The 19,101-nt window shown below is 46.7% G+C and overlaps 1 protein-coding gene across 1 annotated transcript in view; it reads right to left on the bottom strand.

Annotated features, from left to right (window-relative positions):
- The window catches only part of PRKCH (protein kinase C eta), a 124,005-nt gene that overhangs the window by 61,846 nt on the left and 43,058 nt on the right, over positions 1-19,101 (bottom strand). Inside the window, exons 3-9 of the mRNA XM_075426810.1 lie at positions 13,697-13,847; positions 12,832-12,866; positions 11,252-11,340; positions 9,429-9,558; positions 8,387-8,514; positions 6,055-6,198; positions 5,165-5,338 (exon numbers count right to left, since the gene is read on the bottom strand). Of these exons, the coding sequence (XP_075282925.1) occupies positions 5,165-5,338; positions 6,055-6,198; positions 8,387-8,514; positions 9,429-9,558; positions 11,252-11,340; positions 12,832-12,866; positions 13,697-13,847 (851 nt within the window). The remainder of the gene's footprint in view (positions 1-5,164; positions 5,339-6,054; positions 6,199-8,386; positions 8,515-9,428; positions 9,559-11,251; positions 11,341-12,831; positions 12,867-13,696; positions 13,848-19,101) is intronic.

Below are 19,101 nucleotides of genomic sequence, written 5' to 3'. Positions count from 1 at the left end.
TTTCCAGCCTTCCTCACCTCCACCATGCCGGGCTCTGACTCAGGGCTACGCTGTGCTCTGCCCGCTTGGTGACAGTGCAGTGGCTGGTGGACAACCAGGCTGATGCTGAAGATCCCCTGGAGCGACCACGACTGAGGGACTCCAAGGACATGCAAGTGCACCCAGACCTCTCCTGTGGCGTCCAGGGACCGACGGGTGGGTGAGCAGCCAGCCAGCTGCCACTGCTCAGTCCCACTGCTTCTGCTGGTGGGCCCTCACTTGAAAATTACGTCCCCGTCAAAGGCCCCAGGTTAGCTCTAGCGCTTCTAGGAGGTGAACTACAGGCTCATGTCCCTAAACACCCGGGTGATCCACGGCATGATGCCCACACTGACCCTGGGACAACTGCTTCAGTGCCCTAAGAGCCAGCAGAGGTGTGGAGAAACATTTCCCCTCCATAGCGAGAGCATGACGTCAGCCCGCAGCTTGTAAAGGGGGTGGAAATCTGCGTGCCGGACAGCAGGCTGCTCTCGTAAAATGGGACCAGTTCAATCATTAGCTGCCCTGGAGTCCCCTCGGCCAGTCCCTAGCAGCTTCAACAGCACCCCCGACAGCCATTATCTCAGAAGGACGCTCGTTATAGAAAACCATGTCCCTCTGCCAAGTTCTCGTGTCTCGTTATTTTCGGAACGACACGGGCAGGCTCTGTGCCTCAGCAACTGTCAGCAGAGCCACATGGAAAGCAAATCCATACAACGATCAGGCTAGCAGGGACAGTGCTGGAAACAGCATCGATGCGGGGACAGTCCCCTGGAAGCACCCTGTGGTCATGAGAAAAGGGATAAGGGCAATAAACATAAAACCCAGAAGCTATTTGACACTATTTGCATGGGAAGCTGATCTCCCCCAGCCCTTCTCATTCTCATGCATATGAGTGGAGACAAAAGGATTTAAAAGCAAACCACCTGTGCAGGAAGGATGGCTCCTAAATCCCAAAGAAGACAGGACCTACTTACTGCAAACTCATTTTAATTAAAACATTCCAGGATCCACATTCCCCAGGATTAAATTACTGATTTAGCTATTTATACATCTAGCCCCTTTCACCCGTTCTAGGACAGTATTGTTTAGGTGTTGGGTGACACCAGTGTCAGGTAAAGGGAAGCAAGCATTTTCTGGTGCCTGTGACCCCTAACGCAGAATCCACGATTATCTGCAGGTCAGCCCCAGCACCTGTCAGCAACTCACAGATTACTGGAGTGGGAGCATAATCCTGTCCAACACTAAAGGATGATTCTAAGGCCCTAGAAAAAGCAGAGGTAAATGGCTTAGACAAGGTGCAAAGTTCCCAAGGCAAGGCTTTCAATTAAGAAAAAAAAAAAAACCAAAAAAACAGAGATGTGGTGAACAAGGAAGACCTAACACAGATGCAGCTGGAGCAGAATTTAAACTCCCCCCCCCTGCAAGAGACCAGCAGGACTCCTTCCTCGCCTTTCACAGGAAAGGAATCTGGAGATGCAAGTCCCAAATTGCCCTGCCCAGTGCTGCGCACACACAGGACCATGTCCAGCCTCTGCCAGCCGGCTGTGCAGCTGAATATTTCCTCTTTAGGCTCTGAAAACTGCGACTCAACCCAGACAGAGACAGCCCTTGCAGCTCCTACCACCTCCTGGCTGCAGTATTTCCCCGTGACAGAGCACGGAGGCTGGCTGGAGGTCACGAAGCCTCAGCCCACCCTGGGCAGAGAAAGCAGCCCTTCCTAGCGGGTATCACCTATGCTGCAGCTGAGACTAAATTATGAGCATGCTGTGGACACAGGCAGCACAAGAGAACAGAAATCCTTTCTGAAAACCACCATCAGCTAATGTAAGCACCAAAAAACCTCAGCTAGCTCTAAAACAGGTGAGCAAAAGCAGCAGCAACACAGATGGACCGAGGCAATGCATTGCTTTTTCTGGTATGGGTGCCAGCTGAGTTAATACTACATTACCAGCGCTACATGACATCGCGCCGCGCAGCACAGACATGCCCCAGGCTGTTTAAGTCAGCCCTAGGCTGCGTAAGGCAGGAGAAGAATTTGCTAGTTTGGGTGGAATATTATACAAGCATGAAAATGGCTCTAGATCCAGCCAAACCCTCAAACCATTTGAGTGCTCTGTCCTCAAACTGCTGCAGCATTTCAGGTGCTTCCAAGGTCCTTTCCTTCCAGTTTCCACAATTTCCTCTTGAACTGGGACAGGGGAGCCATAACCGGACACCCCTATTCTAGGTGCAGCTTCACCAGTGCCATGCAGAGGGCATAACAACTTCCACTGAGATCCTGAAGCAGCCCAGTATGTAATTTAACTTATGTGCAATGAGACTGCACTGCTGGCTCATACTGAACTTGGCACCTACCATCAGCCCCAGGTACCTTCCAGGTGAGCTACTACCCTGCCAGTCAGTCCCAGCCTGTCTCGATGCATCTTATGGGATCAGGCTCTGACTTTGCTTTGACAAATGGTAAGAAACCTCAAAATGGCTAGTTCGTGAAAAATTCCTAAAGGCAGGCCCAGTAGGTCATTATTTACCCAGGTTCTCCACAGCAGACTAGAGTCACGCTTTGTTTTTTATAACACGAACGATTCATACCACATTTTCAGAGTTTCGGCTGTAAGTGTGATGCATGCGATGTGGTTTCCATGTCATTGCAAGTGAAATCAGGTACTGTTTTGTGTAATTCTGTCCCCAAATCTAAACATACGTAACATTTTTAAATATGGCTGCAAGCTGACATTTTGAATAAGTGGTTACTCTTTTTTTCTTTTTAAAATATATGTACATTTATATTATTTTCTGCGAAGTTTGTGTCAACGGAGGGGATAACCCAATGCCATGTAAAGAATGAGCAGAAACCCCAGGTACTGTGTCAGCCTGGTTAAGCCCTCCTGGAAGGACTCTGTCCATCAAATACCCTGCTGTTGCAATCATTTCTCTACTATAGCAAAGGAATTTAATTATGCTTTTATAAGCAATTTAAATCTGGTTATTCTGGATTGAAGTGGGTGTCACTGAGCGCAGAACATGGGCAAAAGACGCAATGAACTACATTAGTCTGAAATGTACTTTCTTTTTTTTTTGTAAATGCTTCCCTTTTTGGTTTTATTTATTATAGGAGAGAAGTGGTTTTCTGTTACTGACAATCCAGATAACGAAGCAAAGTGGGATTCAAGTCAAAGCGGAACCTGGGAAAGACTGGAAATAGCAGGGTCCTGCTAGACAAGCACCACTCCCTTGGCACCCTTTCAGAGACTGACCAGCTCTGTGCTCCGGGCAGCAAGGGCTGAGGGGTTCTTCCCTCCGCTCCTCTGACAACAAGCTGGTCCAGAAATTCCTGTTCCAGGCTGCCCTACTGTCTAGCAACCTCCTTTTCATTTCCAGTCTAACTGTATCCATAGCCAGTCTAGACTCATTTAATCTTAGCCAGCATCTTGACAGCTTTGTTTCCCTCCTCAGTGTCTGACATCTGCAGACATCGATCAGATCCTCTTTCTGCTTTCAATTTGCTAGCCTAGACAGGCTGAGTTCTTCCCTTTTTTCCCCTTTGCAAAAGACTCTGCAATTACTTCATCAGCCCAGAAGACCTTGTCTGCACCCACAGCAGATTGCATTCATTTTTTGAAGGTGACGGACGGTACTAGCACAGTGACCTTAAATCTTCCCTAAGTTCATGGGAAATTAGACAGCCCAGGAGCACACTTGCTGTTTTCACATCTACATCGCAATTCAGAAAGCAAAGCCATAGCAAAGAGCATAGCAATGAATGGCAAAAACCACTGCTGTCCCACATCTGACCTCAAACAGCACACATCAATACTGGACTTTTCTGACATTTTACACGAGAACTTCAGGAAAGCCTTTAAATCTGGGCCCCGTGTCTTCATATTATGAAATAACACAGGAGTTTCCGTGGTTACCAGTGACAAAAGTGAGCTTTAAGTTTTGTTTGTGCTATACAGTACAGCTGCTCTGTGAACCACGCAAGCTGTATATAAAAAAAAAAAAAACGACCTAAACCACCTCATTTCTATTACGTGAGTCTACCCAAGGGTTCCACCCTAACTCAGCACAATTCTTAAACTCCATAGCTGGCTGTTGCATCAGCCCAGTGAGAAGAGAAATGGGTGGGTGGCAGGACGCATTTGTCTGCCTTTTTTAAAAATTTATTTTTTTTTTTTAGTAATTTGGGTTTATGTAGGAGGAGTGAAGCCACAATTAAAAGGGCAAGTTTCTCCTGCCTCTTCTAAAAGGAAAACGAGCTCTATCACCATTTAGCAATGGACAAAAAGCAACTGGAAAGGAGCCCAGGTAGTTTGGAAGAGCTACACTGCAGAACACGCTTCGGTCCTAAAAACAGCTTAGCTCAGGGACTCCCAAACTTACCTTGCTGGTACACGGCTGTGGCCACTGCCTCCATCACAGCCACTCCTTCCTCCACCACCCACATCAGCAGCAAGCTCCCACCCACACGCACACACCGAAGGAGGCTCCGAGCTGGACAGGCAGCGCACGGGCAGTCCTCCATCGAGGTACACGTACCACAAGCCACAGCAATGCTATCATTTGCCTTGTCTACACAAGAAGAAATACCAACTGTATATGGATCTGATCCAGTGTCCACCCATGCCTGTAAGGTCCTTTTCAGTAACCCCAGAAGGATTTTTCATTTGGTTCTGAGCAGTATACAAAGGCTGGTGGAGACAGGAGGCTACCCATGCTTCCAGGTACAATTCACTGAGTTTGCAGGTAATCAAAAGCAAATATAGTCCTGTTAAAATTCAGATAGCAAGACAGCAGAGCCTGAGATCCCACAGCAACCCGAGGACACTGCAGGTCTGTAGACATCTGCGCATATGCATTTGGAAACATTCAATGGCAGAGTTGTTTCTAGGAAAGGCTTCCCTGTTATTGTCATTTCGCTAGGGAGATTAGAACAAGCCAGAATTTTGTTTGCCAAATGCCCAGCAGATGTTGGAGGTGGAACAGAGCAGAGCGCTCTGTTCACGCTTGTGCAGAGAGGTTTCTCCTGGGTCTAAGGCGGACATTCATAACAGGCCAGGGACCAAATACACAGGAGAGTGCCTCTGTCCTGAACATGCCAGACAGTGTCAGAAGGAAGGCTGTCCACTGCCTAGGCTATACTTACAGGAGTCTGGAAGCAACAGTAGAGCTTGGTGAGGAATGGGTGGTTTCTTGCTAAGGAAAGGATGCGTTTCTCAGTCATGGTGCATTCAACATCGTCATCTTGGAGAATGACGTCCTTCTTCAACACCTTCACTGCATAGAGCTGCCCACTCTCTTTCATCTTGGCAAGCATCACCTAAACCAAAGTGGAGGGTGAATTGCAAGGGCTGAGCCCTCAGACTCTATGAGCAATACAGAGCCTTTCACACCTTCTCACACCAGAAAGGTCAGTTATCTCATGACCAGGCTTGTGCATGCAAGCGAGTCAGCCTGTTGGTATGGGCATCAGTGTACAATCGATGACACACGTTACTGTCTGCAGCAGGCTTCCCCGGATAGAAATGCCCACACACATTGCTCCAAAGGCTGGCACGGGGCTAGCTGGTCGAAGCCCACCGGCTGTGCCAGAGCCCCCTGAGCAGCGCCATCCATCCCACTTCCCAGCTCAATTACCAAATTCAGATGCCCCATTTCTCATCGCCTTTGTGGCAAAGCAGAGAAGCGAAACCTCCATTCACTGAATTTGAAACCACTGCCTTGTTTCCTTGCTCCAAGAAATGCTGCCCAAACGAGTGCTAATGCACACACTTGCAGTTTCTGGTATGGGCCCTGGCATGCAGCTGTTCCTCTGGTTGCTAACTTTGCTGGGTTTTGTGACATCCAGTTCTTCACTCTGCTGTCAACTTTCTTTCTCTCCCCTGTTCTCCCTGCTCTCTGTAACCAACCTTGTTGCACAAAGCGCACTCCACTGGACAGTCTGTGTGTCACATTATGATATAACTTCGTCTGTCTTGGAGCTTCTTAAATAAGGAATGTGGTTTCCCCCCCGAACGAGCCAACAACTCCTCTCACCTTTCCAAAACTGCCCTTCCCCAATACACGAAGGAAGGTTAAGTCTTTGATCCCAAGTTTGCTTGCTGAACTTTCACTAACGTTGTTGCCATCTTTCAGGCTGCTTTTTCCCTGGTGTCTCAAAGTAGATCTTGAAACCAGTTTCTGTGGAGGAAAGTAAATAAGTATCAGTCTGCATAGAAAGTGTACTTTCGCCTCAGCGGTTTACACAAGTAGCCGACCCACCGACCTCGGCATTTCGGACCTGATCAGGTTCCCTGTACGGCCACTGGACCAGAAGGAGCGTTGGTACCACCACCCCGCACAGCCGGTGTGTGTGAGCGGCGCAGAGCTGCGCTCAGCCGTCAGCATTGGGCCCCAGCCTCAGCATTTTAAGTTGCAACCCCACTGCCCAGCAGATCCCGGAGGCACGTCCGCCTCTCTCTGTCCTCACTCCCCCGAAAAATCAGATAACTGGTGAGGATATCCAGGTCTCCCATCTAACATCAGACCGAGGAGGACTGCGTAATTTCTGCAATATGCAAAGTGCTGGTGAGATAGAGAACCCGAGCAGATCTCACCTGAATCTCTTCAGTTTCTACCTGATTTTAAGACTCTTGCTCAGCGCCCAGTTCAGTGGGACTCAAACTTCAAAATATTTTTCTTTCCCACAGCTGGGCTGCTGCCTTTCTCCACTGCTGTAAATTCGGTGGAAGGCTGTTCACTCCCACACCAGCAGTGAGGGGTCCTTGCATTTTCAGGAATTGTACCGATATTAGCACACATTTCCAGAGCTTCTGCTTTCGCAGTATACAAAGATCAAGTCACCCTCCAGTGTCCTCTGTTCACAGCTCTCCAGGTCTGAGCAAGTGTGTAAACCACGAGTATTTTTGCTCAGTTTATTAGCCCAAAGTCACAGGGACTTCTTGAGCTCCACCTTGTGACTGCTTTGGTGTAAAGCAGAACTCTTCCTGCACAGGAGACTTGTCCACAGCCACGGAAACACCAACCCCAACCACGGGGAAGAACCAAGAGCATTCAGAGCAGCATCCTGCAAAACTCCCAACAGATTTCAGCTCACAGCGGAGTCTGAACACTTACCTAGAGCCTTCAGGTCACAAATAACGAGAAGAGATTGTTAAACACCAAACACAGATTTTTATTTTCCTGGTTTCATCTCCTTTTGATGTGGTGATTATGCAAATAACAAATGCTAACAAGTGCTGATTTTTACCAGAATGAGAAGGGAGTGTGGGACTTGTGCTTCCCTGTAACTCCCAGGATAACTGTGCCCCTGAACCGCCACAGCATGAAGAGCGAAGGTGAGAAAGTCTCGTCTGCTACAAACCAACTGAAACCAAAAGAGGCAGCCCAGCCTAACGAGCAGGCTAGGCTGATACACAGTCAATGTAGCTGACAAGATTTACCAGGTCTGACAAGAATATTTGGAGTTTGAATATTTTCTTTTTGGCCAAACAGAAATAGATAGACCCACATTTTATTATGGGTTACTGTGGTTTTAAGCAAAGTCACTTCTCAAAACTGCGAGCAAATGAAACGTGATGAAAACTTGTTATCAAATGACAGCTCTGATTTCCATGACCCTTTATGGGCATTTTCACTCAAACTCTTACAGGGTGTTTTAAACTCTCTGAATAGACTCAGACATACAACAGCTGGGGTTTTAGGATGCCTTCAGTACCGACAAGCAGAAATTGTACACATCTGTCCCAATCCTGGCAACAAGCTCACCAGGACACTGCCTTGGACAGTAAAGACCAGAGCTGATGTTGCCCTGATAGGGACCATAGATTTTAGCTGGGGAAACTGTAGTGAAGAGTGAAACTGTTTCCCCCAAAATCACTCAGAAAAACAGCGATAAAGCAGGGAAGAGAACCTAGGCCTCTTGCTGAGCTCTTCTGCTCTATGCCACACCACCTTTGCAGACAGTGCATTTGTGTTTGCAGGAAAAGTAAAAAAAAGGTATGGCACGGATTATATTGACCGTTAACTAGTTTGGGGTCTTACTCTCCTCTCATTCACGCCAAACAGATAAAAGAGCCAATGGAGTCACACCACTGCGAAACATAAGCAGACAACAGAGCAACACCTATAGACCTGAGCTTCTGCCAGGGTAAACCTGGCTATAAGACATCCATTGCCCAGCGAAGTCTTTGCCACAAGCCACAGACAGTAACAACCTACTTGTGCAGTCCACCACACAACACCATCTGCCATAACTGCAGTCTCTGACTTCAGCTGTAAATGGTTTACATTAAATTTGTTGTAAATGTTTTAAATAGAGGAGGGGAAAAAAAAAAAAAAAGAAAAAAAAAAAGAAAAAGAGACTCACCGAATTTGGGGAAATGCTTCCTGGTTGCAGCCCCATGCACGCCAAGGTTTTAGCAAGCTCCGCTGAGTTCACCCCACAATTCGGTGCAACGTTTGCTTGGCATCGGATGTGGACGTTCATTTTACAGACTGACAGGGGTGATCATAGGGATGGAAAGTAAAAGCAAAGGAGCAATTAAAATAACTTGGACGGATTAATTGCTGAGAAATAATTTAGCAATTCTATTTCAGGAAATATACCCATCTGGATCTACCCTGTCTCTTTAAACTGAAAGGATTTTTGCCACTGAGCTCAGCAGAAACAAAATTAGGACTCTCAGAAAAGAATAAACTCCTGAAAATCAGAGATATACCCCAAACTCTCCGAGTAGCATGCCACACTGCCTGAAGCTATTCATAAGCACTTTTTGTCAGGTATATAAACACCACTGCAGCTATGCCTGCAGATAAAATTAGTATTTATAATGCCACAGAATCCGCAACAAACTTCTATATTTGCAGGTATCTAATTTTAAATATATATTGTTCAGTGGGAAACTAAAATCTTTCTTGCTCTCATTCATGGACCCACACACCCCCTCTTGTGGGAGATGAAGGCAAACGGTGTCTGTTACGATTTTACAGTCTGGATCACTGAAACAAAGAGGTAACACCACGACATGCTTTGTCATCAATGAACAGCATGACAGACAGGGTAGTCAGCCTAAAGCAATGACCTTTTTTTCCCCTCAGATGCCTTTTCATTGCCTTATTTCACTAGCTGAGGAAAAACCTTCAGGTAAAGGGAAAAATGAATGCAGGAAGCAGTGATACCCAAGAATATTTTCAATAATGCAAATTAAACAAAGCTGTGCTGAGAGTGCAAAGTAGAGTCCTGGAAACCAGAGATTAAAAAGTAGATCAGTGGGTTTTTAACTCTTGCAAAGATGAATATTCATTGCTTGGCTTTCTCTTGAAGGTTGCACAAATCAAGCCCACACAGTGCATCAAGAGTCTAAAAATACACATATTTTGTGAAAAGGCTGCAGTAAGAAGTTGCTCACTTTTACACTGTAGGCCCTGTCGCATGATTCCCCAGAGCAAGGAACCGCAGTGGTCACAGAAAGTCGGGACTTTGTAGTTGTGGACACTGAACTTATGGGGAATGTTGATTCCAAACCTCTGTTCAGTCACCTGAGGCATAAAAAGAAAAGCACAGATTTAAAATTCAAATACATATACATAAGCTGACGTTCATTTTCATACAGGTATTTAAGTGCAAAACTATGAAAATAATTCCAACTCAGAAAATGTCTCAATCCATCACCTCACTGAGGTTTACTGCAAGCGAACATTGAGTGACCAACCTTGCCTGCTGCGAGCCTGCTCTGGTTTCCTTGCTGGTCAGGCTGGACTATCTGACAAAGCAGATTTTTAAAAGGGCTGCCTAGCCAAATTTAAGTTCTTAAAAACAAGTTAGAATTAGAAGTGTGGATTACCTCATCACAAAACTATCACACTGAAGTGCCATGTATAAATTATGTTACCTACAGCATTTTGTAACTAACCAGTTTTCAAATTATTAGCTTGCATACTGTGTGCAAACATGTAAATTTAGGTCAAACTGTTGATTTTATTAGATTTAATATAGAGTAGTGTTCCCAGCTCCCCCTAAAATTCTCGTTCTTCTTCTCACCCTCCTTGTTATTACTAACAGCCTTTCATTTCAGGCCCACATTTTGCTTTATCACTTGCTCTCATCCCCTTTTTAACCTTGTTCTTTTCCAACGGTGAATCATGCAGAACTCAAAGACACCTTAGAAAATGTTAGATCAGCTAAAGAAACCCATTCCCATCGAGCCTCTTCTTTGCTTTCCATTTTGTGTCTCAACACGCAGATCCTGAAAGACCGAGGGGCAACCCACCACTTCCCAAAGAAAACTCAGGGGTGCGACTGAAACGATGAGTTTAAAGTGAACGGTGCCTCCTCCTCTTTGCCTTCTTTTAAAGCAGCTTAGGTGTGTTACACACCCTTCACAATCCTAAAAGAGGGGCAAGGAGACTCACCATTTCACTTGCACTTTAGCCTTAAGCATTTTAACTTCATCTGGTTTGGCAAGGGGTCATTTTAAGAAATCTAGCTCAGCAGTTTGGAGGCAAGAAGTAACGAGCAAAGGCAATTGCTTATCTGCACCGGAAAGAAGGTTTCTGCAGGGCATACAATACAGAGCTATTTCCCAATTGAAAATATTTCTGTTGAATTTTCCTTGCATGGTTATTAAGCAATTTCCAGTTATAGAAATGAGACATGCCATGCACAAGGCAGTTTTAGGTGGGGATGCTACTCCTGTCAAATACAGCTAAAACTAGAAAGAAACAAAACCTTCAGAAACACAAGTTATGCAACGGTTCTTTCTTACAGCATAAATAATTCCACAGAGTAAAGGTGTGGAGCAATGACTAAATGGGCACTTTAAGTTACCAGAAAAGAAAAAAAGAGGCAGAACAAAGACCAGTGGTTGGATTTTTAAAGCCACAGAAATCCACATTAAGAACCAGGCACCAAATTTTGATGACACCACAGTTAATCATGCAAGCAAATTACCAAGGAAGACATTGGATTTGCTATTTCTTGATGTCTTCCAGTGAAGATACCCTGCCTTCCTACACCATGTGCTAGTCCAACCAGTTATTGGCATTAACAGAAGAACAACCAGATCATACTGCATGGCCTTTATGCATGCCCCTGTCACTCCTTCTGACTTGTAAATCAATCCATGAATCAAGATAGCACAGAGTAAATTCTGTTATAGGACAACCCCAGCAACCCAGACAAACCCAAAGACTCACAAATTATGATGACCCAAAATAACCAACATGACCTTACCTTGAGATCGGTCTTGCTCGTATTGTTTTGGCATGTGCAAGCCGTAACAATTAGATGATGGCAGCGCTTGTGTACAACACAGGTGCATACTAGGAAATAAAAGAGGCATGCTGAAAAGAGCTGTCAAAAGACTCAGAACACATCATCCCATCAGCTGGGTTCTTTAAGGCTCAGCTATACCATCAGGACACAGTAAATATGCGAAAAATAATCGGTGGGTTGGAATTTCCAAAATCTTGTAGCAGATCTGGAAATGCATCTCCAACCCACTGCAACAGAAATTCTGCACCGGATCATTCATACAGCCTAGAAAACAGCTTCCTATATAAAACACGCGTGATGCACACAGAAATTCTCAAATGAACTAAAAAAAAAATGCTGTTGAAATAATTATCTAGTGGAGAATATTTCTCACAACACACACAAATAATACCAGAGAGCACAGGACTGAAATACCAAAAGCCACCCCTCCATCTCAGTGGCACCATGCTTCTTACACTGGATATCCAAGCGAGTCCTGCCCAGGTTAGTTGGTCATTTGAGGCTCAGTGCAATGCTCGGGTCTGGGAAGCTGGGTAACTGCAGCAGATTGGTGCTGTGTCTAATTAGCTAGTCCCCATCAAGAGGGCTAATCTGCCCTAAAGCAGACTTGGGGTCTCCCCAGGTCTGAAGCTGGCTTGGCTGGAACGAACTTGGATTCCTCCAGTGTGTAACCCAGCGTGCATTGTAGACACAACCAAGGGCCATAGCTACTGTCTACGTAAGGAGATTTTTTTTGATGGAAACTGCAATCTGCAGATGTGTTGCAGGGTTCCATGCTATTCTGCTTGTTGCTGACTCAAGCTTGTACCCATGAGGGTCTATCAATAACGTTCACCTCTACCCAGAAATTTTGCACAGGATACCCATTTGTTTACGTGTAGCTTCCTTTCACGTGAGGATACCACTGTCCTGTTACACTGCTCAAGAACCAGGCTGTGTTAGAAGGCTACATCTAGTGACCATGCACCTGTGACACAAGTAATTCCATCATCTTACCATAGAAAAAGGGAAAGGCAAAACAATAATTAAGCAATACACATGTCTATACAGGCATTCAGCCAAAACCTGCATCCAGACAAAGGCGCTGTGCCAGCCCACAAGGCTGCCCTTTGAAGTCACATCCCTAGTTTCACTTTGTCGAGCTACAGAGGGAGAGAAAGGAAGAGGGTGGCCATTCCAGTAGGGTACCTGGTGTCCAAATACCAGATGAACACGGTCCTGAAGGGACCCTGGCTCTCTCAAGCCTAGCTGGGTGTTGCACATACTCAGCAACTCAGTGGATCTGCACAGGAGGAAAACTGTGGGTGAAACAGAGCAACCAGAGCTCTAGGTGTTTGCATGAATGTAGGTGGTTGCTCCTGCATGCATGCAAGCCATCAGCCTGACAGCTGCCCAAATGCAGAGTTTTGGCTGGCTGGGGAGGAAGAGGAGCGGTGGCTTCAGAGAAGCTGTAACCGCAGGATGTCCCAGTGGCACGGGAAAGTGCTCCCGAGACAGCACATCCTACTCACACACCGTGCAGGAGCACAGCACCTTACCTTGGCACTGGTATCCCTGCTTCCCAAACACGCCCCTGTTCAAAACAAAATATGAACGTAATTTGGCATCAGAAAGGCAGTCACCTCGCACATCATTTACAGAAGAGAGAGCCAAAATATCAGAGTATCCCAGATGACCAGATGCCCGAGGCCAAACTGCCCAGCAATAATGGTGCAATTCAGCAAAGGGGTGTGAGAGCGTAACTAGGTGCTATAAGGGCCGTAGCTTACAGGGCAGGCTGTCAACACGCATGTTATTGCCCATATTCCCCCTTACTCTAGTTTCTGAAATACCTCACTTTATTACAACACACACCACACTTCTTAGGCTGATCCCAGCAGCCCACACCCTGTTATTATCTCTCCCACTCCATGCTCCTTTGGGACATAACTAAGTTTTTCTCCCTGCTCTGCCTACTCCCCCACATATATCACCCCACACCTCACACCTCTGCGTGCCTTTTCTGTTCTCAGGCATTTTCTCTAGTCTTTCAAGCAACTGTTTTTCTCAGTGTAATCTCAAAGCTCCACTTAACATCTGGGGTCTTTCTTCAGACTGCTTGGGTTACTTCCACCCCCTCCCCCCCCGAAGTAAAATCTGTGCTCACAAGCGAGCAACACTGCCCCATCCCCACACCCTTCCAGTGTGCTGCCAGCATCCAAGACACACATCACCTCCGGCCTCTCTGTAGTAGGCTCCAGTCTGCAGCATAAATGTACCCTGCTAAGCCTGATGGCCAGGGGAAATCGCGTCGGTGCACTTGGTAAAGTGCTGGGTAACAGATTCAGGATCGGGGGCGGCATGTCGGTCCCCGAAACCCAAAGGGACAGGAGCTCCACACCACCGTGTTCGAGCCGCTCTTACCAGATGAACTCCCTGCAGTGCGAGCAGTACGTAGGCTGTCGCAGGTAGGTAGCCATGAATTTGTGCCCGTTCACCTGATGCACTCGCCTTCGCATCGCCCGCTGGCGTTTCCGAGTGAAGTGCTTAAAAATTCGATCCCTCTGCAGGGTCCCTGTGCAGGGGGCAGGAATAAAAAAAAGCAACAAAACATCAACGTTATCATGCACAGTTATTACTCCTGGTTTTGCTATGGCACAAAATGCTTTCAAAGTCCATGATTACATCCCTGGTTTAGAAGACAGGGGACCACACTCTAGAACAAGGAAAACGTGGGACAGGCAACAGAGGAAACTAACTGCAAAGGCCCCTTTAGCTCAAAATTACATTCTTCATCCAGAATTAACTGCCTCTTCCCATCTTCCTCTAGCTCCTCTCCCGTGTTGAGACATGTCACTAACCCTTTAATTCACAAGCTGTAAACAGACCAGAAGCTCAAGGCTAATGAGTTATTATAACTCATAGCTTTTTGGGCAATAAATCCTGAAAACACGACTGCGTGCAACTAACGGCCCAAGCCAAAGTGATGCTTTGCTCGGTGAATGGTGTGTATCTACTTTCTCATGCTACACGGCAGTATCACCATTTGTAGCGATTTTGCTTCCTGTATTGGATAAAAATGTACAGCCTAGTTTTTCCAGGACTGTTGTTTGATATGTGCCACTCTCAGCTTTCTTTAAAGTGCTCATTTTCCAAAGGGTAGATAATATCTTAAAGCTCTGGGAAGCAGGGATCCAGGAACTCCTGGCATTCAAATCTGAATTGTCCCAAATTTATTTTTTTTTTTTACTGGGTTTAGTTCAGCCATATAGCTATTTCCTAGCAAAGCTCCATTTACACAAAACAAGTCACTCTTAACAGGCAGAACTGAGCTCTAGATCAAGAAAGCCATTCCCATACAGCAGCAGCCGTCTGACTTGCAAATCCCAGCCAGCTGGTCTCTGGGATCCTTGCACAGACCGGGTCAGACTCAGCTGAGCCTCCCAGATCAAAGCCACACCTGGGCCACTCTCACCTCAGAAGAAAGAAATGAAATCTGCAGTGTTCGAGCTAGTTGCTTTCCGAAGGAGAGGATCAGGCCCTGCCCGCAAGTGCCTTCTGGGGACACACAATGAGGTCTGCTAGAGGTGGTTGTGCACTGACTTACGTACTCAGGACTCTCATTTTGAGCACAGACTGGACACCAGCTATTGCCAAACCCCCTGCGCAGATGCAGTGACCCAGGAAGGGACAGGCAGTCTGCAAACTTCCCACCCATCGGATCATCCCGGAGTGGTGGATCGGCAGCAGGACCCAAACACAGCTGTTACCTCACCACTTCATTTACCCATAAAAAGGGGGCAGAGCGTTTCCATGCTTTCAACTCGCTTTGTTGACTAACCGCTGGGGGGGGAAGAAAAAAAGGAAAAAGCTGTCAACCTGATCAAGGCTTGAAATGTCAGAGTCCCACATCACAGGCAGATTTCCCGGTCCTCTTTGTAGGAGTGGAGATAAGGGAAGCCATCCTGTCAGTACTGAACCCAGCCACTTCAAAGGGCAGCGGGCCACACGATGTATTCCTCTCGGTACTCTTGCCACACAGGTTTAGAAGCAAAGCCAGCCACAAAGCTCGAGGGTTTTCTTCTGCTGTGTTCTCCCAGCCATTTGTGCATGCGTCCCCTCCACAGGCACTAATGGAAACCTCCTACCTGATGGCACAGCTGCAACATGGAGCACGGCTTGACTTTAAGACAGCTTACATTTATTTTTAAAATAGAAGCACACACTATAAATGGGGATTTTCCCATTAAAACACAAAAAAAGGTGCAGTGGGGCTGATCCAAGCAGTTAACAGAAACCTGCTTTTTTCACTGCAGAACTTCAAGCAGCTGGGCAGAGAGACGGGCGCAGAAAAGCCTGCCTTACTAGGGAAGTGCTTGAACACGTGTTTAATTCTCACTGAAGTCAACAGGACTCAGGGGACTGCAGGAACTGCCAGACGGAATCAGAACATTGGTCCATCCAGTTCAGCATCCTGCTTCTGTCAGTGGGCAACCAGAAACACATGACAGCAAGATGGAGGAACCCTGCAGCTGGGAGATAATTTGGCTCTTTCCCACACACAAGATGTCATTTTGATCTCCAGAAGTGAGAGCTGATGTGCGGAGGTTTTAATACCCCTTCCAAACATTCAATCATCATTGCACCATTTCAATAGCCCCACTATCCACCATAGGAAACATGGCCGAGAAGAACTTCAAGAGGTCAACCAGTTCATCCCTCTCCCTCAAAAGAAAGATCAAGAGCCAGGCTTCGCTGAGCCCAAGCCTTCTGCAACTTCACGTGAGAATTAAAAAGAAGAAAAAAAATTCCGTATAGTATTACAGAATTTGCCCAGCTTTACATTCAAGAGAACATCTCCTTGGTCGAGGTTTAAGCACACACTTAAGTGTTGTCCTGGAGGGCCGAACACCTCAGCTGGCAAAGTCTCCCATCTTGACGCTGAGCACGTACAGGAGAACTGCCAAGGCATGGAAAGGGAAGAGCAGGGTTTGTGAGCGGGTGGCGAGCACAAGCAAATCACCTAAAGAAGCAATCCAGTTACAAGCTTCCTTCACACCAGCTGCTCCATTAGAAGCCCAGCGCCGATGCCCTTTAAGTTCATACACTCACATCTACCAGAGTTTAAGAGAATATGTTCCCAATTTAGCTCATGTAGTTTCTGGTGTTGTTACTGTTCCTCTCGAGGATCAGCATGGGGTAATTGCTTCCCTGGTGCTGTCCCACGCGAGAAGCTCACAGGCAGCCAAGAGCAAACCAGTCCTTTGCACCACGAATAGGAGATGCTTGAAGGTGAGCCGCAAAGTCACCGAGTGGGAGACTGCTGCGCGTGCGTCCCTGTGGTTGGCCTGCCTTCAGAGAGACTGCAATTTTGAAATGGTTCAGACAGACTAAAGACTGACAGGCACTCACTTTTTCATGGGCAGGAGAGGAAGTCTCCATGCTGCCCGCACTGGTGGATCACATCCACGGCCAGCCTTGAGCCTTCTCCTCCAAGCTGTACTTGGCTTCCATCTCCTGTTCTCCAGCCACAGACATCTCATGCAGTACAACAGCTTCCCTCTTACAGACCCACTTATCACTAAAAAATTTGCCATAAGTTTTTTGTCTTTTTTTTTTCTAAAAGCATAATTCACATTTAAAATGTTCCTCAAATTTCACATTTTCCCATACCACGTGGCTGTGTTACCCTGCTCACTTTCTCCAGATGCTGCACATCTTCCAGGTGATCCTCACCCATGCTTACATTCACCTTGCATTATATTATAACAAATCTAAGTGTCACTAAGCGGCAGACTGACTTCAGCAAGGCTTGGATTACTTTTCATTTGCAATCATCTATTTTGGGCACTGCTCTTCCCACTTCCTGATGCTGCCTTGAGCGAAAAGGAGAGGGGGGAGCACAGCACAACCTCAGCCACACCCCGGGCTCAGGTGCAGCTGTGGGAGACCATCTACCAATTGATTTGGTGGGTCTACATATACAACCACAGCCCACAGAATAAATCCCTCTTTCAGAGGCTTTGGATGCTCACGCTCACCCATCCCACGCACTAGACCATGGAGCAGGCAAGTTCAACCCTCCATCAAGGCAAAAGGGATTTTGAAATGATGGAACATACCGCTGCCAAAACCACCTTCCTCCCAAGCACCGAGATGGCAGTTCTTCAGCTCAGACGCATCACATCTGCCAAACAGCTCCCAGCGCCACCGGGCGAGACTTTGTAAACAGAAGTCATCAACACAACGCTGAAGCCTGCAAGCAGGCAGGGTGACCAACACAGCAGCCCCTCGTGCCTCTCACCTTCAGTGTCAGAGGACGTAGAGTCATCATAGACATCTTCCCCACTCATGTTCTGCACCCTGGCCACCTTAGAATCATAGCTTGGAAAAGACCTCTACGATCATCAAGTCCAACTGTCAACCCAACACCACCATGCCTACTAAATCATATCCCCTAAACATTTTTTTAACACCTCCAGGGATGGTGACTCCACCACCTCCCTGGGAAGCCTGTTCCAATGTCTGACCATTCTTTCAGTAAAGAAATTTTTCAAAATATCCAATCTAAACCTCCCCTGATGCAACTTGAGGCCACTGCCTCTCATCCTATCACTAGTTACTTGGGAGAAAAGACCAACATCTGCCTCACTACAGCCTCCTTTCAGGTAGTTGTAGAGAGCAGTAAGGTCCTCCCTCAGCCTCCTCCTCTCCAAACTAAACAACCCCAGCTCCCTCAGCCGTTCCTCAGAAGACTTGTTCTCTAGACCCCTCACCAGCCTCGTTGCCCTTCTCTGGACACGCTCCAGCTTCCTACAGAACATATATTTTCCTTCTGCATGTGCAGGGCATTTTACAAAACAAAGCAGCTCTAGGCCACTCTAGGAGACCCAGACTTTTAAAAGCCTCTAATCTCTGGTAAAGTAACAACCACCATGAATGGTTCAAATGTTCAAATACTGCTATAAAAACAGGCTCAGTGAAGAGACTTGTCCACATCCATGGTTAAATTTGGATGTCTGTAACTATGGGGTATTTACTGTGCCTGGCTATGTGCAAAAGCAACTACAAAGTTAAATACTAAAAAGCCTCTTCCTCTTTCCTCCTCTCCACTCATGCCTAACACGTGTTTATGGCTGTGGAAATTATGCATGTGGAGGGAGCGGAGAATAAATAACCCACGGAGTCATCTGAGGACATCCTCATGCACAGCACACTGCTCGCCTGCTCGGCAGCCTCCCCGTGCCACCCCACCTGCCCCCAGAGCCTACCCGGCCCTGCCCTTCCCGCCAGAGATCCCCCCTTTCCTCTCCCCCCCCATTTTTCACTCTGGGGGGTAATTTCAGTTAAGCCCTCACAGCGGTGGCATACCTACAGTAGTAAGTAAGAGGAAGAGCTGCAGAATGAAGTGTCGTGCTTGTAACCATTTGCCTCAAGTAGTTAAAGCCTTGTCAGGTCTGATCTATTGGAAATCAATCTCACCACCACGCTATCAACTGCTGCTACAACGCCAGCACGGCAAAGGTCATTCGGGTACATCCTGATACACGACGATTTCTAGTGTTATACTCCCATACATGTCAACAGGATTTTTCTTTGAAAGAAATAAAAGATATTCAAAACAGCAATGTAAAAAGCCTTAAAGCAATAATGCTAATCGGTTAAAACTTAATTAAGCCTTTTTCATTAGTAGTGGTAACAGTATACACATTTTCCTGTGCCTCCCTGGGAGCACTGCAAGCAAGATCCCACTCCACCGAGTGGCACACGAGTGCAGAGCAGAGACCCACCACTGAACTTACTAGGCTATAAAAAGCAAGATGGCAGAT

This window comes from Opisthocomus hoazin, chromosome 7, assembly GCF_030867145.1.
Source record: "Opisthocomus hoazin isolate bOpiHoa1 chromosome 7, bOpiHoa1.hap1, whole genome shotgun sequence".
NCBI lineage: Eukaryota > Metazoa > Chordata > Aves > Opisthocomiformes > Opisthocomidae > Opisthocomus > Opisthocomus hoazin.
Note: the sequence above shows the minus strand (reverse complement) of the source record. Positions and strands in the feature narration are given on the sequence as shown.